Genomic DNA, 25,257 nt, shown 5'->3' with positions numbered 1-25,257 from the left:
ATCTTATATATTAGAAGATTTATAATATCCTATAAGATAACTATAGCTATAATATTTACCCTTAAATACTATAATGCTTTTTATAAATTAACTATATTTACTTATAAGTATAAATAAATAACTAAGATAAACTTACTAAATATATCTAAATATTATATTTTACCTAGAACCTTACTAACTTTAATATTTATAAATAACTACTTAATAAAGGTTTCTAATTATTACTATTTTAAATTAGCTTAATTTACTATTAATAAAATATATACTAATAATAAGATATTATATATTAAGATATTATATAAGAGTAGGTATAAGTATATCTTTAGAATAATTTTACTATTAAATAGTATATAATTAATAATAGCTAAATATTCCTTATAGTATATATATATAAGGCTAGTATTAATATTAGCTATAACACTTTATATAAGGTTTATTATAAGGTATTCTCTAAAAACCTTTAGGATTATTAAAAATAGGTAGAAATACTATATATAGACTTTAAAACCTATAGTCCTAATTAGATTTAATCTATTAATAGCTATAAAAAGCTATAGCTATAGAGGTTTAAGATTTATATAGGAATTAATATATATTTATATTATATTACTTAGTTCTATATTAGTATTTCTATAATAACTTTATAGAGTATTATATAGTAATATATTACCCTATTAAATATATAAAACATAATACCTACTTAATTATAATCTAATTATAGTAATAAGATTACTATTATTACTAGGTTATACTAGTTTCTTTCTTAAAATAATATACTAATATAATATTAAATTTATAATAATACTAATAAGTTATAATACTCTTAGGAGCTATAAAGAATATCTTAGGAGTTTATATTTATAAAAGTATAGTTATATAGCTAAAGTATTTATAATATATATATTAAAAGATAATAATACTTCTTAAGTATTCCTATTAAATACTAGTAAGTAAGTAATTATTAATAACTATAGATATATATACTAATATAACTATTTAGATATATTTCTTTATACTTAATAACTATAGCTTATTCCTTATTAATAATCTTATAAATAAGATTATTATTCTTTATTTATATATATTATTAATTTAAGAAAACTTTTATACTTTTATATATAAATAGAATATCTATTATATATATATATAAGAAAGTAAAATTACTAGTTAACTAAATATTTTATATTATAACCTTAGCTATAATATTAAGCTAAATTATAAATTCTTACTACCTATTAATAATATAGAAGTATTAAACTCTATCTTTAAGATATTAAATAATACTATTAATATATACTTACTATAAGTTATATACTAGATCTATAATAGGATTATTTAGTATAAGTTTAGTAGTCTATTAGAGGTAGGTAACCTAGAAATACCTCTTTTTCCTATTTACTTATACTTATATAAGTAACTTAATTAGTATTAAGTTAAAAGAACTCTTCTTAGATTAGCCTTATTAAAGTTAGTTATTAATACTTATATAAGGCTTAATAAATTATTATTATATAAGGATATTATTATTAATATAATTTAAGAGCTTATTATAGGGGAATAACCCCCTTTTTTTATTTTCTTTATTTTTATCTTTTTTTCTTATTTCTATATTTAAAATATAAAATATAAAATAAATAATAGTATATAATATTTATCCTTTTAATATTTACTTCCTTATATAAATTAGAAAAACCCTTTTATCCTCTAGTATTATTAATATATCCTCTTATATAATAATACTAGTAGTATTACTCTTTATCTTACTAGTTACCTTATCTATAAGCTTTACTAAGCTAGGTAAATTACTAGTAATAAAGGGAGTTTATATAATCTCTTACTTAATATTAAACTTTAAATTTAATATATTTAGCCTTTAAGTTATTACTTTCTTTATTAATAGCTTTATTTTATAGGATAAAGCTTATAAATTAGTATAAACCCTCTTTACTATATATAAACCTATTATTAGTTACTTTTAATTATTTAGATATATTATTAAAAGATTAATTATAATCTTCTTATTTAATTAATTATATTTAAGTACTATTAAAAGCCCTTTAATTATTATTATTTACTAAATACTAATATAGTAATTAATAATACTTAAAGGGGATTTTAAGATAATTATAGCCTTAACTTCCTACTCTTTATCTAGTAATATTAATAATATAGGATTAATACTATCTAATATAATTAATAATAGTATATTTCTATATAACTAGTATTTAAACTATAAATAAGTATATTACTATAATATATATTTATTAATATAGTTTAGACTAAATATTATTTAGGGTATTAAAATATTCTTAATATATCTATTTTTAATTATAGTATTAAATAGCTAAAGTATAAATATAATACCTTTATTATTTATTTTTAGCTAAGTTATAATAAAACTAGCTTATCTTACTTATATATTATTTAAAATAGTACTTTATATTATAACCTAACTATTAATAAAAAGGCTTTAAAGTATAACTTAAGTTAAAAGTATATCTATATTATTTATTAAGTTAAGTATAATAAGGTCTTTATTATTAATTATAGTTAACTTTATACTTAAAATATTATAATTATTTAAAAAAGGCTTTTAAATAGTTTCTTTTATAGGTAGTAGTAATTCTTATATAAATAGATATAATATTAAGTAGTAATAAAGATATATATCCTAATCTAGATATTATTATACTAACTCTTAATACTATATACTTATCTTTAGGTAGTATTTCTCTATTATAATAAGTATTAATATTAATTAAGGAAAAAGGATTATATAAAGTTTTTTCTTTTATATATAAACTATTATTACTTATATCTAGCTATAATATTTAATAAAGTACTAGTAAATATACTTAAATATATATTTAGTTATATTTTACTTAAATCCTTACTTATTTAATAAATATTATAGTAATTTATTACTATTATACTTATATAATATTATATATACTTACTATATTTAGTATATCCTTTTATATAATAAAAAAGTATAGTTTAGTTATAACTATTATTAGTTAATAATATATATAAGTAGTATTATATAATACCTTTTAAAGAGTATTAATATACTTAAGAAGAGTATATATAATTTATATATATATTCTTAGCTAGCCTTTAAAGCTAGATATAGCTAGTAAAAATATAACTATAATTTTAATATTTTAAATAAACTATTTTATATTCTTTATTATAAATATAGATAATTATTACCTTAATATTCTAAATATATAATAGATTTAATAATTAGCTTTATTTATAACTATATATTAGTATTAAATTTAGTTAAAGTAAGTATATAGGTATAGACTATTTATATATAGTATTAAGCTATTTATTTATAAGAATATTAGCCTTTATAAGTACCTAAGTTATTAACTTTTTAATATTATTAAGCTAAGCTATAGAAGCTATAATAACTAATAATACTATATTTATAATAGTAATTAGTATAATAAAAAGAGTTATAAATTTATAAAATATAATTCTATTAGTAAATAGTATATATAGCCTTAAATTATATTCTATATTATATAAATATAGATATTAATATATTAAAAATAATTATATACACTCTTAGCGTATGCCTAGTATGTAAACCCCGATATAAGCATGTAAAATACGTTTTAGTGATAACTCACCTATAGGCTGCCGTAGTAGCCTGCCCCATAGATCAGTTGAATTGCTGATGTTGGCATATAGCTCGACTTTTGACTCGTCAATGCTTCCTTATAAAAGTGAATATATATTTAAATCGCTATCGAGTTAGCGAAGTTGTGGGACTTTCGAAATCCCAGGTGGATATGCTGCTACTGTCCGATATGCACCTTGGTCCGTCTATTAGTTTATATTTTGATAGACTGCTTGAGAAAAGATTGGACGATGCAGAGCAAAGTCGGAGAATTCCAATTGTAATTACGGATCCTCCACTACCTACTTAGCTATGTACCATGATTCCGCAGACATGCAGGCAATTGGGAACTATGGGATATAACCCCGGATACTGTGATAACGGCGTCTCTCTAAGCTTCTGCAACCGAGACATCGCTGCGCCCACTCGATGATCGAGACCTAGATCGACGAGTCTTGCCAGGAACAATCAGTAGATATTCGTGGCCATCTGGGAGATCCCCGAATGGCCACTGCAGGCTTTCGCGAATAGTTTCTAATGCGTCTAGAGGTTCTTCATGATCAACGAAGAACCCGGTGTCGACACCGGAGACGAGTCCGGTTACGTCGTTGGCGTCAAAGATAGTTCCGCACAGCTTTGCATCCCGTATATACGTTATTGGCGAGAGTCCCATGACTCCCTGCGCGTTCTCTCTAATGAAGTCAAGAGACACCTTTTCGATAGTTGCTACTCCAAGTCAGTAGTCATCCTATATCGAGCCAAGTTCACTTACTTGCGAATGCCGCCGCCGCTGCAAGACATGCGGCTGGGTGAGAGCTCATAATGCCGAATATGTTGTCGCTGTCCTGTTTCAGCGCCCTCAACAGGCCGCCTGCGAGCCCACGCTCACGATACTCCTTGCTAACCACGAGCTGGGTAACCCAGCAGACAGTCTTGCCTGCACAGTTCCAGCGGCAGAAGAAGGCATTGCCAGCAAGCACTCCATCCACAAGCACCCGAGTATAGGAGCTCTGGGAATCATCGGGTAGATATTGCTTTCGAAGTCGAGAAGCGCTCAGGCGAACAGGGGATCCTACAGAGAAATTAGCATGGGCGAGATAATAGCAAGTGGATGGCTCTCACCTGGTTTAGAGGCTTTCTCGCCCCATGTTCCATAGTTTTCATTAAATAGCGTTGCAGCGTCGACGAGCATGTTGTCAAGAACTTGGCTGCTGGTGAAGGTCTGGTAAACTTGTGTGGCCATTGTACCACGGCAACGGCGACGCGTGCGAGAAGTGGGAGGATGAGTTGGCAGTTGGAACCTGACCCTCTGTGTATTTTGGGATGGTTGTTCGAGAGAGCAAGATGCGGGAACCCGATCTGTGAACTGTGTCAGTGGCGTCGCCATGGTATTTAAAGAGCGAAGTTGTAGGGCGGGGTTATGAAGTGGCGGAAGGAGCGAGGTACTACCTATAACTAGGACTACCCAGGTAACTTTAGTCGAGACCCGAAATTTGCAGGACACGAGTTCAAATTTACCGGACTACGAACCTATTACAGTATTTACTTAGCAGGTACCACAGGCCCATCAGAACTAAGAGAGCTAGACTGGAGTATCAATGTAACAAGTCAAAATCGTGACAACAGAGGGAGCGGAGCTGCCACACCATGATATTGGCAAGTACTATCCTCATACTATTTGTACAGCAGAGATACTTGCCTGGCCGTCGTGAAGCGCTACCCCACATACCCCTCCAACACTTCCATCATCTCGCCCAAATTCACCCAAACCACCAGAGCAAGTCCTCTGACGCCCGTCCTTGTACTTCTCTGTGACGCGGCAGGCTCCCGGTCGGTCCTCCTATCCGTGTTCTTCATCGTATTGCAATACTTGTGTTGCCGAGAGAACCTGCTGCGCAACCTCTACGCCCCGACCTCAAGCTCTGCATCCTCGTGCGCAACGAAGGCGACGCGCTCTCGCTGTCCTGGCCACCAGCAACCGTCGCAACTAAAGGCTCGCCAGCCGGAGTACTGCCACCGGCCGATTTCGAACGGATACACGATTCTAGAGCTGGTACTCCCGTCACCACAATGGCTCCTCCCAGTAATAATGCTCAACTCCGCGCGCTGGTCAGCCAGTTCACGAGCTACACGGGGGCAAGCGAGAAAATCGCCACCAAGGTAGGTACAACCCCAGAAAAGTGATTATATGCACTGGTTCGCAGTGTCAAATGACATGAGCCAGCCACTTGTGCTCTAACGGACGGGTCGCAAACCGGATATCGTGGATGCCATGGAAGTGCGACAACGAGCTAACGAGAGTTCTGCAGTTCCTTAGACTCGCCGGCTACAAGATCAACGATGCTATTGACGAGTAAGTTCTGGCCTCTTTCCTACACGACTCAACCCGCCATCTACGAAGCGTTGTGCATGTCCTGCCAGGTGTGTAGCCCTGGCCGACCCCATCGCATCACACAGCAAGCAACACGGCAGCATCGATGCAAACCATGTCCGTCACATCCGTGCTGCGTCCCTGGGATTACATAGGCCAGCCTGTCTGTGGGCGCATGAAGCAGGCATAGACGTTGCAATAGTGCTGGAGCACCGTTGAGCATGCTCAACCAATGCCAGCGGGCCAGTGGTGGAGTGTTGCTAGACATATCCCAAAGTACGGCCGAGCACCGCCCGACGGCTTGAAACAGAGATTCAAAATGCCGTGACGCTTGCGCGGTGCCGATCTACATTTTTACCCATCACCATACCCAACCTCCGCTGCTGTACCGCCCTCCCTCTTCGCGTCTCGCATCCTATTTCTACCTGACTGCCGATACTAAAAACGGCTCACTGGCGTTCGCTGCATCTCCACCTTGCCTCCCAAGTCTAGTTACTTGAGCACCGATGCAGCGCTTCGCGATCTGCGTTCAACCTCTTAAACAATGGGTCTGAAAGCGATGCGCCGTCAAATCCACTGCAAGTTTCAATCGCTGCTCCCATCAAGGCGGAAATGGGATCACAGTAGCTCTGATGACCTCGCCTCGGACAAGGATTCATGGTACATGCGCCTTGTATAGCGGACATGACACGCTGACATCCTACAACTGTTTCCAAGTGGAGGCATAATCCTGAAAACTCGTTCTAAAGCTAGCTCCAAACGTTTTCTGACATCTGAGATAGGTACTATCACCAGAACGAGGGTGCCGCACCCGCCACCTCGACTCTCATCTCCGAGTTAGGGTCCTTGTTCGACAGCTTACGAGGTAGGTGACTTAAAACTAACTAACCTGATTATCTGCTAATGGTTTTAAGACGACGAAAAGGATGGCAAGAACTCCATGGAGCTGGCGTCGACTATGAATTACCTCAACAATGAGCTGAAGGTGAACATAGAAAACGCAGAGCTCTTCGTTGCTCTGGAGCTTTTGCAAGCACCTACCATAGGAGAAATTTCACGAGAAGGCTATGTAGCAGGATGGAAGAGTAGCAAGTAAGTCTCATTATGACTGCGTATTTATTGTATGCTAACATTCAAAGCGTCAACGCTTCACATAAGGAGCACGCTAAGCATCTCCGCAAAGTTATCAAGGCGCTACCAAAAGATGCCGCCCTATTCAAAAGGGTGTACAAGTACGCGTTTGTCGTTGGCCGTGAGAACGATCAAAAGTCGCTCAGTCTCGATACCGCCCTCATCTACTGGGATATGCTATTTGCCCCTCCTGGCATGCCATGGAAGAATGCGCACCGTGACTGGTTGGCGCTGTGGAAGAAATTTTTGGCTGAAAAATGGACGCGCTCCGTCAACCGTGACATGTGGAACATGGTGCTTGAGTTTGCCTTCAAGAGCATCGAGGATGATTCCGTGTCCTTTTGGAACGAAGATGGTGCCTGGCCAAGCGTCATTGACGAATTTGTGGAGTGGTGCAGGGCCAACGGTGTTGGCAAGCCTGAGAAGATGGAGGTTGATGAAGCGTAGACGCCGCAGCTCTTGCCTTGGAAGAAGAGCATCCCGATAGACGCGGCCGAAACGTTGAACGATTTCAAACGCGACCAAGCTGTGACCTCGATCAATCTGCGCTACAGCAACAACATTCATATTGGAGACGGAAGCGCAGGTGTGGCATGGTCTTGACGAGACGAGGGCATTGCATGGAACCCAGCGTTTAGACATTCATGAGGGGGTGAGAATTAGCATTGTATGTGGCAATTTCCGCACACGAGCTGCGGCCGGATTTTTTGGCACTACACGAACTTAGACAAGCTGCATCCCGGCCAAGGCTGGTGCATCCACAAGCGACTCAGCCAACAAAATTATGACTAGATATTAGTTGGAAGTTGAATTTTACCGCTCATGGTTTACCAAGCGTCCCTTGACAAGAGAGAGGACTTAACGGAACGTTCGAAGCCGATGGGTGGTGAATAAAGACTGGAATATTCTATACTATCCGTAGGTTCCCATTTTATGGTGTATTTATACAGCGGTCCCGAGTGCACGGCTTCTTTGGCCATATTTGCTCGGCACCTTTCATTTCAAAGTTATATCAGGCGCAGACTCGAACCCTCGAGCCCTCGAGCCAGTGTCTAGGCGCTCGGCGCCTTAAGCGCGAGCCCCGATGATGGGCAAGCCGCGACCCCCACCGGAGTGCAGTCGGCTTGCGCTTTTCGTACACGACACGACCGGAACCGAGACGGGTCGGCCGTCGCATCGTCCTCTACGCCTCGCCGCCCTCGGTCCGCCACTTGGGCGCGCCGAAGCGCGCCAGGGTTTCGAGCTTGCCGTCGCCGAGCTTGACGTGGGCGGCGCGGATCATGCGCGGCTCGAGACGCATGACGCTGCGCACCTCGCTGTGCAGCTTGGCCGAGGCATCGTAGCGCATCACAAAGTAGTGCCCGTGGTGGTGCTTCATCTGGTGCACCGACACGGGCCGCGGCAGGGAGAAGACGCCCCAGTTGGCGAGGCCGCGCACGACGCCGCCGTTGCGCAGGATCGTGGACCCGACGGTCTTGGCGATTCTGCAAGAAGTTCATGGATTAGTACCGTGCATTTGGGGGGTATGCTGGGTTTCGCCTTCGTCGTCGATAGCCCGTGGAGGGAGCGAGGTGTGGTTGAAGTCGGGGGTTCTCGTGGGGAGTGGACGTACTCTTTGACCTCGGTCACGTTGCCGGGTCGTACCTAAGATCGGTCAGATCGAAACGGGGTATGGAAATATGGTCTGGTGAAGTACTTACTATAGCTATTAACTCGTAGAGCATTGTGGCGACCGTTGTGCTGGATTGGTCGCTGTATGAATCAAGATCCAAGCTCGGCGTTGTCGACACCGTAAAAATAGTATGATGAAGTGGATCCGCAGATTAGCCGGCGCAACCAAAGTACGCGGTGTCATCCTCTGAACTCGAAACCCATTACAAAAAAAAGAGTAAATGAATTAAATTGGAGAGGTTTGTTCGGTTGATTAAATTCAGGGAATTCTTGGAACCTTTCTATGCAAATGGGGATTAAGAACCGCCTTTTCCCATGCATACTCTATCCCTATCCTCCAACGCCATGCATAATGTACAAATAAGTATAGTAAGTAACTTTACAGCTGTTCCTTGGACAGCGTTTGCCAAACCCGCCAGGGCAGCCTCCAACCTGCTGCTTTCATAGCGAAGGGGTCAAAGTTGGCCTGTTCCAGCCTCTCGAGAAAGTACGTCGCCGGTGCCGCTTCCAGCAGGACTCGGAATCCACGGTGCAGGTCCCTCGCGCGGTCACTCTCCCTGTCGGCGTCGTACACGTGCGCGTCCTCGCCTTGGTGCTCAAAGTCGTGGCCCGCGTCCTCGCCGGCGCGCAGCCGCTTCAGCATCTCCCGCGCTGTGATGAGGTGGTCATTGGCGCGCGTGGCGACTTGAAAGACGGCGTCCTGAAGGCCCGGCGCGTTGGGACCCTGGCGGAAGACCTCCTCTTCCTGGACGCCCGCCTCGGCCATGATGTCCAGGGGCAGCAGCAGTGCGGGCTCTCGCGTCGGCGCGTGATCGCCTCCCGGCATCTTGGAGGGCGCTCGCGGCGCGGCGAGCAGCGGCACGCCGCGCAGCACGGCCACGATGCCGCAGGCCTTGCCGACGTGGCTTGCCAGGTGGTCGACATCCATGGAGCGCAGGCCCAAGCTCGCCAGCGTCGCGTACATCATGGTCGAGTAGGTATTCTCGGCGTAGTCTTCCAGCGTGGCGAGGCTCGTAAACGGCCGGCTGTCCATGTGTTTTTCGCGTGTGCGGATCAGGCGCGAGATCCAAAACTTGATCGACTTCTTGCTCGAGGCGTCGGCGTGCTGGTCCATGAAGAGCAGCGCCTGGTGCAGCAGGATGCAGATGGGCTCGCGAGGCGGCTGTCCGGCAAATGTCTTGTCAATCAATTCTTGCCAAAATTTGATGCGCATGAGGCCAATGGTCGGGTTGGACACAATGTCGGGGAGGCGGACGAGCTCGAGGTTGAGCGCGCGCAGGGCTGTGTACATGTCCTGCGCTGGGTGTGCGAATCGGCGGATGAGGTGTGCATCGTAGTCGCCTTTTCTGTTGGACAAATGTTAGAGATACTGAATTGTTACCAGAGCAGATTAACGGCACATACTCTAATTCCTTTGCGCAGTACTGGCGGGCACCGTCAATGTCCGCCTTTGTAATGTAGCTCCGTCGCGCGGTCGGGCTCCGGACCAGGCGCCGTAGGCCATTGCATAGGATGCGTGGTCTATTCATATAGGCACCCAAGGCTGCGAGACGGCTCTATTGATGTCGAGGGTGCTGGCCAATCGTCAACATGGTATTTCCAAGAATCCGAGATGCGCCACCAGAGCTCAAATCTTTCGTCTCTGGAAGCGGCGCGCTGTGCCCCGTTAATTAAAAAGGCGTGGCCCACTGTGCACACCGTCCACTGTAACTCTCAACGCGGTCACCTGAGAGCGCCTCAAGAACGCGCCAGGCAGGCTCTTACCCGTCGCGTCTCCCAGCTCCGACTCAGCTCCGTGCAACTGCTATTTAATGCAGGACGACAGGCGCCAGATCCAATGTGTTTGACGACGCCATGAACTTTGGCAATTCACAGGAGCCCCCGGTTAAGAAGCGGCGATTCTTTACCGACCCCGATGAGCTCCCAAGCCCAGTTCCGAGTCCCAATCCCCGAGTCCAGACAGAAAACGGTGCCAACACCACACTTCCCGAAAATGCCGATTTGTCGACTGTTGATGACGACTCCGCCGCCACGGCTAGCGACGATGCTGTATCTTTTGACATTGGCACGTTTGAAGCCTTTGTCGGCGACAAAGTTGCCGAAGACGTCCTCTCCGTTATCCGTGAACAGAGCAACAATAACCTTGAGCGCGCTGTCAACATGTACCTCGACGGCGCGTACAAAAAGTTCATGAAGCCATTGGTTCTCAAGCGCTCGCCCTCAAGAACACCGACACCGAATGCACCAAAAGTGGCGCCACCTCGACCACCTCGCAGCATGCCCAGTGCACGATACATTGGAGCATTTGGGGTCGAGGGCTGGGCGACTCGCAGCGGCGCCAATATCCTCAAGCACGGCGACACTGTCAAAATTGAGCGGCAAAAGATACAGCCGCCAGCGCCTCCAAAAATCAAGGCAAAGCTAGGTGTGCCAGTCACGCCAGTGCGAAACAGGACGGCGGCCTCCCGTCGGATAGACGTCATTGTGCGGTTCACAAACGACAGCGGCATGGAAATTGGAAGGCTGGCAAAGGATACGGCAAATTGGGTCTCGACACTGATTGATCAAAAGATTTGCCGATTTGAGGGAAGCGTCGTCTATGCGCCAGACAGGTTACGGACAAACGACACGGTATTCCTCCAGTTGAAATGCTCGCTGCTCAACTCTGCCTTTTATAATCGCCACTTTCAGCTTGCCGATGATCGGGCAGAGGCATTTTTCGAGCAATCAGAAACCACCGATGAGAAGAATCTTCGCCTGCGACAAGTTGCGCTCGTCCGGCTGTTTCAGGAGATTGGTCTGCAGCCGACTGTTGCCAACGCGGCGGCCAAGGACGGGCGTCAAAGTCTGTTGAAAGCGGCAGAAATGGAAGAGGAAAAACAGGCCGAACAAAAGAAACTTGGCGCAACAAAAGACTCAGACTCGCCAGCCTCAGACGCGGAAGAGGGCAAAGAGGTTGACCAGGACCAACTTGATGCACTATACAAAAAGGCTCAATCATTCGACTTTAGCACTCCGGAAGAGGAGCCGGCCGATACCTTTGCGATGACGCTACGTCCCTATCAGAAGCAATCCTTGCATTGGATGATAGCAAAAGAGAAGGATGCGCGAAGTAACAGGGAGCCATCTATGCACCCGCTCTGGGAAGAATACGTTTGGCCCGTCAAAGATCATGACGACAAAGACTTGCCTGTCATTAACGATGTTACGAAATTTTATGTCAACCCCTACTCTGGTGACCTGTCACTCGAGTTTCCCGTCCAAGAACAACACTGCTTGGGCGGTGTTTTGGCGGACGAAATGGGTCTCGGCAAAACCATTCAGATGCTCGCTCTAATGCACTCTCACAAGTCAGAGGCTGCTCTCCAATCGAATTCCAATAATGTCGGCATTGCGACGGTCAATCAGCTTCAGCGCCTGGGCTCGTCATCGGCCATGCTGGACGCTCCTTGCACCACACTGGTGGTGGCGCCCATGTCCCTGTTATCGCAGTGGCAGAGTGAAGCTGAAAAGGCCTCGAAAGAAGGAACCGTCAAGATTGAACTCTATTATGGCAACGAAAAGGCGAATAATTTGCAAGCGCTGTGCAGCCCATCCAATGCATCCCTGGCACCGGATTTGGTCATTACGAGCTACGGCGTTGTCCTCTCTGAATTCAGTGCCATCGCAGCCAAGAATGGCGATAAGAGCTCGCACACCGGCATCTTTTCCCTTAATTTCTTCCGCATAATACTCGATGAAGCGCATTATATAAAGAACCGATCGTCCAAAACAGCCAAAGCATGTTATGAGATGTCTTCGAAGCATCGCTGGGTGCTTACGGGCACTCCCATTGTGAACAAGCTAGAGGACTTGTTTAGCCTGGTACGGTTCCTCGGTGTCGAGCCGTGGAACAACTTTTCGTTTTGGAAAACGTTCATCACCGTGCCATTTGAGTCTGGCGATTTTGTCCGGGCGCTCAATGTTGTACAAACGGTATTGGAGCCACTAGTCATGCGGCGCACAAAAGACATGAAGACGCCAGATGGACAGCCATTGGTGCCTTTGCCACCCAAGCAGGTTGACGTGGTGGAAGTCGAGCTGTCCAAGACGGAGAGGGACGTCTACGATTACATCTTCAACCGAGCTAAACGAACCTTTAACCAGAATGTGGAGGCTGGAACGGTGATGAAGGCGTTTACGACCATATTTGCCCAGATTCTACGACTACGCCAATCGTGCTGTCATCCCATTTTGGTGCGAAACAAGGACATTGTGGCGGACGAAGTAGAAGCTGGTGCAGCCGCAGACGCCAACACCGGTTTCGCGGATGACATGGATCTGGAAAATTTGATCCAGCATTTTACAGCCGTCGTAGACGAAGCGTCCAAGGACAACCAGGCGTACGGCGTCAACGCGCTAAGCGAGATCCGAGACGAGTCAGAAAAGGAGTGCCCGTTTTGCTTCGAGGAGCCCATGCACGATCAGACCGTGACGGGTTGCTGGCACTCTGCCTGCCAAAAGTGCCTCGTCGACTTTATGAAGCACGAGACGGATCGCGGCTTGGTGCCCAAGTGCTTCAGCTGCCGGGCGCCGCTCAACGCGCGCGACCTGTTCGAGGTCATTCGGCACGACGACGAAGTCGACATCTCGACCGGGAAGCCGCGCATCAGCCTGCAGCGTCTCGGCATGACAGGCTCGTCCGCCAAAGTGGCGGCGCTCATCAGCCAGCTGCGCAGTCTGCGGCGGGACCATCCGCGCATGAAGTCGGTCATCTTTTCGCAGTTCACGTCGTTTCTCAGCCTCATCGAGCCCGCGCTCGCACGCGCGCACGTCACGTTTCTGCGGCTCGACGGCAGCATGGCGCAAAAGGCGCGGGCGGCCGTGCTGGACCAGTTTACCGAGAAGCAGGGCTTCATGGTGCTGCTCATCAGCCTGCGCGCCGGCGGCGTCGGGCTCAACCTGACGAGCGCGGGGCGCGTCTTCATGATGGACCCGTGGTGGAGCTTCGCCGTCGAGGCCCAGGCCATTGACCGCGTGCACCGGCTCGGGCAGGAGGACGCCGTCCAGGTCAAGCGCTTCATCGTCAAGGAGAGCGTCGAGGAGCGCATGCTGCGCATCCAGGAGCGCAAAAAGTTTATCGCCACGTCGCTGGGCATGATGAGCGACGAGGAGAAGAAGGTGCAGCGCATCGAGGATATCAAGGAGCTGCTCAGCTGATTGGGCTGTAGGTCTACATTGGGGGGCGTCTGGTATTGTGACATATTGTGTTGTGGCAGATTCTTCTGTGGCATAGGTTTTGTTGAGTGATGATGGGAACTAGACGGCTTGTGTGGTAGTTGCATGATGCTGGTGTTTTTGGTTGCATATTCTTTTCTGGCATATTCTCTTCTTCAGACGACTTCTATCAAGTACAGAATGCGACTGTATCTTGTTTCCAAGCATGGCAGTGGTGTCACAGGACTGTTCAATCCATTGAGAGTAAAATGTGTTGCATACTGTTTTATCCTCGAATGACTTTTATTTTACTATTTTCCTTTTATCATTTTCCTTGCACCATCTACACGACAACCTTGGTCGTGGCGGCCTTTTCGCGATCATCCCCGAAAATGTCCACGTTCCACTTGGGCTCGTACGTGAAGGGAATGTTGAAGCGATGCTTGTCCTCGCCAATCTTGTTCAGGCGGTCGATATCCTGCTGCTCGAGGTCGACCTCTTGAAAGTTTTCGCGGATGCGCGAGGCCGTGACCGACTTGGGGATGACGGTGTGGCCGCCGACCTGGGCCCAGGCGAGCAGAACGTGGGCGGGGGTGATTTTTCGGCCCTTGCTGGCCGTGAGGCGCTCGGCGACGGCCTTGACCTCATCGTTGACGATGAGGAGCGGCGCGCCAATGGTGTTGTTGCCAAAGGCCGAGTAGGCCGTCAGCACAATGTGCTTGTCGGCGGCGTACTTGACGAGCGCCTGGTCGATGAGGCGCGGGTGCCGCTCGATCTGGTTGACGGCGGGGGTGACGCCGGTAGCCTTGATGACGGCCTCCAGCTGGTTATTGTTAGTCGCGGGACTCTTTCATGACAAATAATCGTTGGGGGACTTGCGTGGTCGATGGTGAAGTTGGAGACACCGACGGCGCGGGTCTTGGTCTTGGGGAGCTCGGTCAAAGCTGTATGCCAGTTAGCACGGTGTACAAAGTGGCCTGCGAGCAGGATTCTTTACCTTTCCAGGTCTGAACAATGGACGTCTTCTTGTCGAGGCGGACCGCGCCGCTGGCATCCTTGGGGAAGAGACCGTCGCCGTGCTCAAAAGCAACCGGCCAGTGAATGAGGTAAAGCTAAGTCCAACGGTTAGTCATACCTTTATCCCCCCTGGGACACCAATTGAGCTTCGCGTGCGCCCAATTGGGGTCCGCCAATGACTGACATACATCAAGGTACTCGAGTCCGAGCTCCTGGAGGGTCTCGTCGAGCGCGGCGGCGACATTCTCCGGCTGGTGGCTGTCGTTCCACAGCTTGGAGGTGATGAAGATGTCTTCGCGCTTCAGGCCAGGGACCTCCTTCAGGGCACGCTGGATGCCCTCGCCGACCTCGCGCTGGTTGCCGTAGACCTTGGCTAGGTCGAGGTGGCGGTAGCCGGCCTGCAGGGCCTCGAAGACGCCGGCGCCGACCTCGCCGGGGGCCGCCTGCCAGGTGCCGTAGCCGAGGGCGGGGACCTTGGCGCCGGTGTTGAGGGTGACGGTGCGACCGGAAGACATGATTTGGTTTTCTGGGGTTTTGGGAAGGACTTTGGTATTGTACGAGGTTATCGGGGTTTTGGTGATGAGGTATGGGCGAGGAAATCAGGAAAGGGGACTGCGAATAAGTTGGGGGAGGAAGTCGCGACCTTTTACGTTGGCGATGGAGGGGCAAATTTTCTAAACATATGACGACACGGGCACTATTACGAATTGTGAGAAGGAGAGATGATTGTAAAGACTACTACCGAATCCAACTTAGTTTCCCTCGCTAACGCTCCGCTCCCCTGCTAACAAGCTGAACTCTCGTCCGTCGGTCGGTGGGTTACAGAGGGGCCAACTCGGTCCCCAGTTGTACGGGCATTTCATCATGATGGGGGGTCTTGGTAAAGAACGGGGTTCGATCCGCCTTGTGTGTCGCAAATGGCGAGCTTCTTGTTGTTTCGCTCTTGGTTTTGCGGCATCAGAGGCCGAGACTCGGTGAGAAGGTGCCTTCGCGGCGTCTTATTGGCGCGGGTCGCTGCAGCTCGCCATCCGGCAGGGTTCTTGTGCGCCACACGTCATGTCTCAATGGAAAGTCGAATTTCATCTTCTCATGGGCCAATGCGGGCGACTTCCAGCATATAGTTAACTCGATAGGTCTTGCGACACCAAACATGACATGTTGTATTCTCCTGCATGTACATGCCTTGCGCGTTTGCTTGTTCCTTTCACATACTAGTTATTTCGAGTCTTCTAGTTCATACTTTCGGCTCATCTTGTCTCCCCACTGGTCGCTGTACAGTGCCCAATATGTCCCACAGCGACCATCGTGGGGGTGTCTCTCTCTTGGCAGAGACCAACCGCCCATCCAACCCATTGTAACTAGCAGTTACCCACAATCCCACCGAAACTGGTTCCTTGACCCTCTCTATTCTTCCTTAACGCCGAAGAGAGATTCTCGACGACGGATTTTAACGACATTGAGTCAGACCGAGAACGTTGCGTCTACTGGGCAGGCGGGCCTTGTCTCCCCCTGCCAAGTTGGCGAGCCAATGTACAAAGTATAGCATCAAGCAGACTGGTTATCTTCGGTCTTTGGTGTTGGGCGAATGTGTGGACCACCAAGGTGGCTGTAAATCGTGCAACGGCGGGCGCCGCTGCCATGACACGTTGCATACGACGGCGTTCTGTGATACATGCCCCTCGGTGCGATTCAAAAAGAAATCGTCGTTGTATTCTTCAATAAAGTAGCATGCCGCCAAGGTCTCGTGAAAGAGAATTCCCCCCTTCTTGCGGTGAGGTTCGATCTTCAAAAACTGGTTGCCAATGCTAATCATACCTGTCGCGCCCGCTTTTTCCCAAATTCTGTAGGCGAACAAGAGCCCCTCCAAAAAGATGCAAATCCCCGAAGATGACGATATAATACACAAAAAGCTGCTATACACAAGAAACGAAACAGAGTTGAGCTGAAGACGTGGTAGCTCAAATGCAAGTCCACTAATCATAGTGGTCATCAATCATGGACCAAAATCTTTGTCATCATAACGGCCACCAATGTCATCATCGTAGTCATTATCCATAGATCAAATAAGGGCATGTATTCCTCGGCAGGGCGTAGTCGGCTGCTTTTACGCAGCAGGCTCGGCCCCTTCCGCAGCGGGCTCCGGTTCCGGCGCGGCCTCGGCGTCGCTGCCGTGATGCGACGAGGCCTTGGAGCTCTTGCGGCTGGCGCTGCTGGGGCGGCGGCGGCGCTTCTTGCGCGCGGGCGAGCAGCGGATGGTGTGGCGGTAGACCCAGAGAAAGGCAAACAGGGCGGCGAGGAAGGCGGCGAGCACGATGGCGATGATGACGCCGATGCTAATGTTTGTGTTTTGGAGGGGGTCGTCGGAGAACTGGCGGCGCTCGAGGAGCCGCCGCCGGTCGCCGCCGCCGCCGCCGCTGTCCACGACGCCGGGCAGCACCATCTCGGGCTGGCCGCGGCGCCATGTCGGAGCGCCGGCGGCCGTGGGAGCGAGGCCGTCCACCTCGCTCACGCCGCGCGGGATATACATGCAACCCCCGCTTACACTGGCCCCCTGCGCTGTCGAGGGACGGATGCGTGTGTTGTTGGTGGGTGAAGGTGCAGCGGGCTTGCGGGCTTGCGGGCGGGCTCAACGTGAAGGAGAAGAAATCCAAAAAATAAAAAGGTCGAGGGAGGAAACTTGTTTATCCAGAACAGGGTATGAAACAGGAACTTTATGCAGGCGAATATGTAGCACAAAACTCCCCCCTCCCCCCTTCCAAGTCTTCATCGTTCAAAGAAGCAAAGCCAGCCATCTTCCCCCCCAGCCAAGCCAGTGACGGGGGTTGGGCGTCGTTCTTTGTTGCCGACAAGACGGGGCGGCGCTTTATCGACCCAACGCTGCGTTCCCCCGGGAGAGAGCGCTCGCAACGACCAGGGCACAATAAAGAGCGTGCGTCAAGGAAAGAAAAAAGGGCCGGCAGGTTGGGAACGAGGCGGGGAGTGTGTGTGTGTGTGTGACGGCGATGCATGATTGGAGAAGCTGGGGACGGCCGAACAGGTGGCGGACGAGACATGGAAAGGGCTCTCCATGCACCGACGGTGAAGCGAGGATGCATATGCAGTGCTAGTGCTCCAAAGGGGGGGGTTCTTTTGCCAGCTGCGTGTCATGTCTCACAGCATGTTAGTGACTTGGGGGGGAATTGGCAGCGTTGATGCTGCAAAGGACGCACAATGGCCGGCCCTGCTGCTGGTATAAGTCGTGTAGCGTCGCTCTTTGAAGCCATCAACGACAAACATGTCTTGGTTTTCGCCTACACCGACTTGCGTATCTGTGTATTCCAGCACGACTTGTTCATCATTTTTATGTATCCTCCGTCACTTACATCGTCTCTGCGCCACCCCGTGCGCGCAAGCAAGCATGTGATGGGATGTGTGTACGAGCACGCAACGTAGATGCCCAAAGAGAAAAGAAATTACGGCCTCACCATTTCGACCCGGCAAATATTCCCATCCGGACACGGCGCGGAGAATAAGTGTCCCCTTGCGACTGGCGAGGGCCTGGGCCGGTCGCGGGGGGAGGGGGGGGGGAGGAGAAGATATCGGGCTGCATGCAGGCCAAACTCAGCGAGGCCCGACGGGCGGCGCCCAACCGGCTCGTCCTTCCGTCTCGGGACCAGAGACCAGTAACCGAAACAGGTGTGGGGGATTGCGGAAGAAGCAAAAAGGAGGAAATGTGACGACTTTCTGGAAGGCGCACTCATACCTCTCTCCCTCTTGACGTCTTGGAGTCGCATGAGTTCGTGCTTGGAATACGCCCGACCATATGGCCAACGTCGTGTTACTTTGACACCGGAAACACACATGTTGCCAAACATGGACAGGTGACAATTGTCGTACGAGATACTGGTCCAAGTTTCACCATGTTTGATGTTGGCAGTATCATCGTAGATTGCCAACAAGGACCCTTTGCAAAAACTGAATGCAGGGTAGCCCATGCATGAGAATGTCACTCACGCGGAGCAGCCCAGACGACGGCAATACGCACCCAAAATATATATCTACACAAAGAGGCCAGATACGCTCTGTGAGACCAAAAAACAGCATCACATCCGCCCCCCCTGCCAACGCTCTGCATCTTCCAGGTCATGAGTGCTTTTGCTGCTCGGTGGCTGGCTGACCGTGCCGAGACACCACGCGGAGCCGAAGCAGAAGCGGCAGCAAGCAGCAAAAAGGGTTCAAGAGATGCACCGAGCAAACATGTTCGCTCGAGGTACCGTTACACGGCTGCACAGCGTCGGCCAACTGCCATGCAGGGAGACGCGTACCACAACGGCGGTGCTTTACGATGCTACTCTTCAGGTATGCTGATCGGCATCAACAAGACGAGACAGACGTGAACTACCAAATCTACCAATCATGGTCCTCTCTCGATTCTATATATAACGATTCGTCTGATACGAGTACACTGTAAAGTAAATCAACCCAACCCACAAATACCCTACCAGGTAGTGCGCAGTCGGACCCTCGACCCAAATGAACGACACGCGAAACACCATTGGCCAGAATAGCAACGCCGCAAAAACCGTCACCGAAGTCTTGAGAAAAGTAAAAGTCTCATAGGCATCTCCACCACCCTGGATAAACTGTAGATCATCCTCCCCAGGCCGAGACAAACGTGTCTGGGATGCAGGTGAGCTACCCAACGGCTGACGTTGAGGAAAGGGATTCCCGTAGGAAGCGGAAGCATCCACCCGAGGTCGGGCTGCTTTTACAGCGCCTTTCACTTTTTGTAAGCGAAAAAAGGTCCAATACGGCCAGGGCGAACGTACCATAGGCATCGAGACAGTTGAAGGGCAATATCAGAAGCAGGACGAGCGCCGCAATCTGACCGAATCCCATATTCAGCGTCGTGGTCCAGCAAGACACCGGCCCATCCGCCGGCTGCGCGCAGGAAAGCCACACGTCGATGATGTTGTAGAGCCCGTAGACTAGGGCGCCCACCAGCCACGCCAGATCCCAGCCAAAGCTCCCGAAAAACTCAGACGCCGCAAACTCGCGCATGAGATCCGGCTTCTTGGCCAGTCCTTTGCGCAGAACGTCCAGGTTGCTGAGCCGGGGCGTGTCCGGGCGTGAGCGGAAGCGCATCAGCACCGCCATGGGCCACGACTGGGACGGCTTGCCGGGACTGTCGACAAACATGTTGACGATGCCTTTTGCGTAGCAAGTCACGAACCAGGCGCCAAACAAGATGCCTCGGAAGACTTGCACGGAACCGTATTTGTAATGGCAGAAAATATCAAGCCATGGCCGGTACTCAATGTCGGAGTCGTTTCCCCGGTGCGACACGGTCGATTCGAATAAGCGACTTGCGAGATGGAGGCCGCCTTGCACAAGCATCATGGCAGCGCGCAGGCATTTTGTTTTACTGGGCTGTCGCATGCGGCTGAAGAGAAGAAATAGATAAGCAGGCAACCCGTGGTACTGCTGGACGCAGAGGAGTGTCGTACTTTTTCAACGCCACAATGGTGGCCAGATGCGCCGAAGAACTGAGGCCCGCCAGCGCCGCGACAAAGCGAAACGAGTGCACCGTGATGCCGACCTTTGCAAAAGCCGCGACGAGAATGGCCAGGCCGCCAAAGAGCAGCTGGTCGCTCAGCGTGACCAGCAGGCCCTCCAACGCCGCCACCGTCTCGGGGCGGCCCGGCGTGTTTCGGTAGCTCCGGCGGGTCAAGAGGGCGCAGAGAACCCGTTTGAGGTGCAGATCCATCGGCTGGTCGCCGAGACCGGGAAGCGCATTGTGAAACCAGGCGACAACGAGGACGATGAGCGTGGCGAGCGGGATGGCGAGGAAGGCGATGACGACCTGGACGTGGGGGTGAGTAGCGGCCGAAGGGATGGGCGCGGGGCACGGCACTCACTCCGATGCCGGAAATGTCCGGATCGACCGCGTCGGCCGCCAAGCAGTCGCTCATAGCGATTGACGTATGTGATGTGGGTGAGACGTATGCGGGTGAGACGGTCTCTGCGTGCTGTTCAGTACCGGACGGGGGGGGGGGGAGTTTCGTGCAAACCGACTTGACACAGAGGACACGGGAAAGAGGTTCGCGATATACAGAGTAAGCGGCACACCGATAAGACTGCATGTACGATTAAACGGTCGGCTGATTCGTCTGACCAGCTGAATGTCCCCTTTCAAGGCCAATGGCAAGCATATCTTGACAGCATCATCTCCCGGCTGGGAGGCGGGCCGGATAGATGAGGTTTGCGGCTGAGGCTGGGCGAGACCAAAGTGGCTGAATTCAAGGGCACTGATTTGCTCACCTTGTCCGTATTATTCGCTTGCAGGCGTCATGTGGCAGCCAAGAGCCTAGCGACAAAGTCTGGAAAAAAGGCCAAAGGCTTCTCATGACTACCACTGCTCTGGTGCCTGCATTGTGGCCAGGCAACGAGGAGCGCTATCATGTATGATGCCATTGTCTGCAAGGTGCGGGCGGGAGCATCTCAGCCCGTCTTCAGCGGCCGCCACCATCGCTCCTTCCAGATCGATCGCTAGCGGTGACACTGCGACTTGGAACTATAGCAGCGGCGGCATTAAAACTAGTCTGTTATCCTGAGGAGGACAATATATTGAAATCCTCTGGCCAAAAAAAGGTTCCTTTGGCAAACCTCGTCTGGCCTTGGTCTGGAACTTTGAACCAGAAACGACCCCGGGAACCGCTTTTCCTCCCCTGCATGTCAACACCGGCTCAGTGGTCCTCCATAGCCGGCTGCCTCACAGACTCTGCCATGGAGGTTCTACCCGCCATCGTCGCCTGGGCCGCGAGCAGTGCGTGCCGCTCCTCCCTGGTCGCCGGAAGCGCCTTTGGCCACCGCTTCTGCGCGCGCGCTGCCGCCGTCCAAGAAGTGGCCGACTTGGCGCAGCGGCTCTCGTCGGCCGCCCAGGTCCTCGTGCCCGGCGACAAGGGCTTCGACGACGCCTCCCGCCGCTGGAACGTCTTTGACGAGCCTCGACCGGCCATCGTCGTCATCCCCGGCACGGCGTCGGACGTTGCGGAGACGGTAGGCCAACCCGCAGACTCCAACGCGCCCTGGGTTGACCCTTTGCTGAATAACAGGGTTCAAGCAGGTCAAATACGCAAACGAGCATGATACGCCCTTTCTAGCCGTCGGTGGTCGGCACGGCGCTGCCAGCACGCTCGGCAAGCTCCAGGGCGGCATCGAAATCGCCTTGAACAGCCTCAGCAGTGTCGAGCTGTCCAAGGACGGCCAAACGGCCAGGATTGGTGGCGGAACTCTCTCTGGGACAGTCGTTGACGCGCTCTGGAAAGCCGGCAAGCAAACAGGTATGCTTTCAGCCTCTCCCGCCTCGTATTCTCGCGCTCAATGACCCAGTCACCGGCACCTGCGAGTGCACTAGTCTTGTCGGGCCTGGCCTCGGCGGCGGACACGGCTGGCTGCAGGGCCGCCACGGACTCATTGCCGACCAATTTTTGTCCATGGACGTGGTGCTGGCCGACGGCAGCGCGCGAACCGTGGACGCGCAGTCGGACCCGGACCTGTGGTGGGCGCTACGCGGTGCCGGCCACAACTTTGCCATTGTCACGTCGGTGACGCTCAAAGTCTACGACATTCAGCACCGCGACTGGGCGCGCGAGGCCATGATCTTTACCGGCGACAAGGTCGAGCAGGTGTTCCAGACCATGGCAGACACCATCTTCAAGGGCGGCAAGCAAGACGCCGACGTCGTCGTGTGGACGTACATGCTGCGCATTCCAGAAGTGGACGCCAAAAACCCCATTGTTGTCGTGTATCTTCTGCAGGAGGGCGTCCGGACCGTTGACAAGGCGCACTCGGCGGCGCTCAAGGAGCTCGGCCCCGTCAGCGGCGACAACACGCCCGGAACGTACCTCGATCTCGCCGCGTGGACGTTAATATCAATGACCGACACGCCCTGCCAAAAGACCAACGCCAGCAACCTGCGGTTCCCGCTCTACCTCGACACCTACGACGCCGGCGCCGTGCGACGCGCCTACGACTTGTTCGCCGCCAGCCTGCGCGGCACACCCGAGTTTGGCAGCTCCATCTTTCTCTTTGAAAACTACCCCGTGCAGGGCCTGCGCCAGCCCGCCGCCGACGACAGCGCGTTTGCCTTTCGCGGCGACAACATCCTCGTGGCGCCGCTCATTAGCTTCCCGTCGGGCGACCGGCAGCGCGGCGGCGAGGCGGTCCTGCTCGGCGAGGCGCTCCGCAACACGCTTCACCAAGCGTCGGGCCGCAAGACGATGCACACATATGTCAACTACGCGTTTCGAGATGGCAGGGAGGAAATGTACGGCGCCGAGGCGTGGCGCCAGCAGAAACTGGCTAAGCTCAAGGCAACGTACGACCCGCACGGGCGATTCAACTTTTACAACCCGGTTGTGTAAGCCGTCGTTGATGGCAGAATAATGATACCTAAGTAATAGATACCAAATACAACCCTAACCCTACCTCGATGATGTGGTGAATTTCTACCCGTTCCAGGGGGGTTCTCCTTTCAACCTCGACACGTATAATTCGTCAAGGGCCATCTTGGACCCCAACACGACAACGTGGCCAATTGGCAAAAATAAAATCCCGACAGAGACAGGATTCGAACCTGCGCACGCGAACGTATTGCATATCAAGATACTAATGGGATGGTCCCACCGTTCTTTCGAGTGCAACCCCTTGGGCCACTCGGGCACTCTGCCTTTGTTGGGTTGACAAGACGACTGTATTCACTACATCTGTCAACAAACTATTCGGTATCAACGCCAACGTCCTCATTTTCCCAGCGTCCCTATTTTTGACGAATCCAACACAATTTCCGACACACATCTACATACCCGTGGCACAGATATACACACATTTTCATCTATCGCCGCGCGGCTGCGGCCATCTTCCAGAGCGTCCACGCGCCGTATCCCACCGCACCGAGCACGGCGCCCCTCCCCAGGAGGCCAAAGAGCACCTCGTTAGCCTCGGCGAGCATGCGGGCGGCGCCGCGCTCCACGTTCTGCTGGAACATGGCGCGGTCGTTGATGCGTGGAAACGGGGCCGTCACCATGTTCCCCGTGACGGGGTCCTGGACGAGCGGCACGTCGACGCCGAGGTGGCGGCACAGCGGCTCCCAGCCGTCCTGGACGGACCACTCGATGCGGCGGTGCTCGTCGACGACGGCGCGGCACTCGTCGTAGGTGCGCAGCATAAAGGCAATCGCCTTGTCCTTTTCCGTAAAGTGGTTGTAGTTGCCCTCGGCGACGCCAATGGCGCGCCAAAACGCGGCGCCCTCGCGCGTGCGCGCGCTCAGCAGCCAGCACCACAGCCGCTGCGCCTTGCGCACCAGGCCCGGCCGCGTGTGGATGGCCGCCACCGTCTCGCTCACGCTCTCGTACCACTTGTCCGGGTCGCGGTTGACCATGACCACCTTGGCGTCGGGGTACAGCTGCGCCAGGTCCGCCGCGAAGAGCGCCGACGGGTAGTCGATGCACGCCTGGCAGTCCCCCAGCAGCCGGTCCCAGTCGCGCTTGGTGAAGCTGCCGCTGTCGCCCCGGTTCTTGGCGTCGAGCGCGCGCGTCCACTCGGCCATTTCGCAGCCCTCGGGGTCCATGACGACGTGGATCATGTGATGTGTGCGGTTGAAGCCGAGCATCTGGAGCGCAGCGTGTGTGCCTGCGTGCTCAGTGGTCAGTAACGGACAGGGTTTAAGTGTAGCGAAGGAGGCAACGGGGTCATCGTACTCATTGTACCGGTTCGCGGAAATCCGCAGACGATGAGCTTCATCGGTGTGGTCCGGGGGTAGCCCTCGGAGCCATCAATGGGATAGCGTTTGGGTAGCATTGTGGGCTGTCGGGTCAAACGCACGCCTGCAGCAGTAGTTTCCGTTGGTGATGTTTACAAATCAGATCAGAAGCAGTTCGACAGATCGAAGGAGGTCAACCATGGAAGCAGAACATCGCAAGTGACAAACGGGGAGGGTGGGCGCACGCCGTTTATAAACGACTGCAAACGCCAGCACATGGTCTACGGTCCGCAACTGCCCCAGCTTTTCCGCCGCCCTCTTCTTTCCAATTAAACCAAGTTTCACTTCGTCACTAGGTCATTTGCGATACGTTACCCCATTCCCAGAAGCTGGCGCTGACAGCCTCAGCCAGTGCAACGGCACTTGCCTTCGCTCCACACCATCAACGACCACCTCCCTCCCCACACCGTTCGTTGTTCTGTAAACCTCCGACCACCG

General features: G+C 50.3%; 8 protein-coding genes across 8 annotated transcripts; 3 read left to right on the top strand and 5 right to left on the bottom strand.

The window, feature by feature from the left end:
- Nucleotides 1-4,022: 4,022 nt before the first annotated feature.
- Nucleotides 4,023-4,874, bottom strand: CCM_08049 (uncharacterized protein; the record flags this gene model as incomplete). Its single annotated transcript, XM_006673188.1, has 3 exons — nucleotides 4,023-4,357; nucleotides 4,404-4,703; nucleotides 4,754-4,874. The coding sequence occupies 3 exons, from the start codon at nucleotides 4,872-4,874 to the stop codon at nucleotides 4,023-4,025; spliced, it is 756 nt and encodes a 251-aa protein (XP_006673251.1).
- An 827-nt stretch (nucleotides 4,875-5,701) lies between these two features.
- On the top strand, nucleotides 5,702-7,580 carry CCM_08048 (defective in cullin neddylation protein 1; the record flags this gene model as incomplete). Its single annotated transcript, XM_006673187.1, has 5 exons — nucleotides 5,702-5,791; nucleotides 5,941-5,984; nucleotides 6,785-6,867; nucleotides 6,917-7,094; nucleotides 7,142-7,580. 5 exons carry the CDS (start codon nucleotides 5,702-5,704, stop codon nucleotides 7,578-7,580), a joined length of 834 nt encoding a protein of 277 aa, XP_006673250.1.
- Nucleotides 7,581-8,316: 736 nt separating this feature from the next.
- Nucleotides 8,317-8,857, bottom strand: CCM_08047 (30S ribosomal protein S6; the record flags this gene model as incomplete). Its single annotated transcript, XM_006673186.1, has 3 exons — nucleotides 8,317-8,617; nucleotides 8,746-8,777; nucleotides 8,834-8,857. The coding sequence occupies 3 exons, from the start codon at nucleotides 8,855-8,857 to the stop codon at nucleotides 8,317-8,319; spliced, it is 357 nt and encodes a 118-aa protein (XP_006673249.1).
- A 326-nt stretch (nucleotides 8,858-9,183) lies between these two features.
- Nucleotides 9,184-10,333, bottom strand: CCM_08046 (Squalene/phytoene synthase; the record flags this gene model as incomplete). The annotated part of the gene is made up of 2 exons (XM_006673185.1): nucleotides 9,184-10,150; nucleotides 10,209-10,333. The coding sequence occupies 2 exons, from the start codon at nucleotides 10,331-10,333 to the stop codon at nucleotides 9,184-9,186; spliced, it is 1,092 nt and encodes a 363-aa protein (XP_006673248.1).
- Nucleotides 10,334-10,658: 325 nt separating this feature from the next.
- Nucleotides 10,659-14,003, top strand: CCM_08045 (DNA repair protein RAD5; the record flags this gene model as incomplete). The annotated part of the gene is made up of 1 exon (XM_006673184.1): nucleotides 10,659-14,003. One exon carries the CDS (start codon nucleotides 10,659-10,661, stop codon nucleotides 14,001-14,003), a length of 3,345 nt encoding a protein of 1,114 aa, XP_006673247.1.
- Nucleotides 14,004-14,343: 340 nt separating this feature from the next.
- Nucleotides 14,344-15,532, bottom strand: CCM_08044 (aldehyde reductase I; the record flags this gene model as incomplete). Its single annotated transcript, XM_006673183.1, has 4 exons — nucleotides 14,344-14,823; nucleotides 14,847-14,944; nucleotides 14,998-15,112; nucleotides 15,206-15,532. The coding sequence occupies 4 exons, from the start codon at nucleotides 15,530-15,532 to the stop codon at nucleotides 14,344-14,346; spliced, it is 1,020 nt and encodes a 339-aa protein (XP_006673246.1).
- Nucleotides 15,533-21,178: 5,646 nt separating this feature from the next.
- CCM_08043 (FAD binding domain protein) lies at nucleotides 21,179-23,422 on the top strand (the record flags this gene model as incomplete). The annotated part of the gene is made up of 5 exons (XM_006673182.1): nucleotides 21,179-21,256; nucleotides 21,342-21,458; nucleotides 21,513-22,055; nucleotides 22,123-22,339; nucleotides 22,389-23,422. The coding sequence occupies 5 exons, from the start codon at nucleotides 21,179-21,181 to the stop codon at nucleotides 23,420-23,422; spliced, it is 1,989 nt and encodes a 662-aa protein (XP_006673245.1).
- Nucleotides 23,423-23,892: 470 nt separating this feature from the next.
- Nucleotides 23,893-24,857, bottom strand: CCM_08042 (uncharacterized protein; the record flags this gene model as incomplete). The annotated part of the gene is made up of 2 exons (XM_006673181.1): nucleotides 23,893-24,669; nucleotides 24,717-24,857. 2 exons carry the CDS (start codon nucleotides 24,855-24,857, stop codon nucleotides 23,893-23,895), a joined length of 918 nt encoding a protein of 305 aa, XP_006673244.1.
- Between the last annotated feature and the right edge of the window lie 400 nt (nucleotides 24,858-25,257).

The sequence above is a fragment of the Cordyceps militaris genome (genome assembly GCF_000225605.1).
Source record: "Cordyceps militaris CM01 unplaced genomic scaffold CCM_S00006, whole genome shotgun sequence".
Classification (NCBI taxonomy): domain Eukaryota; kingdom Fungi; phylum Ascomycota; class Sordariomycetes; order Hypocreales; family Cordycipitaceae; genus Cordyceps; species Cordyceps militaris.
The sequence above is the reverse complement of the archived record's forward strand: the minus strand, read 5'-3'. Positions and strand labels throughout refer to the sequence as shown.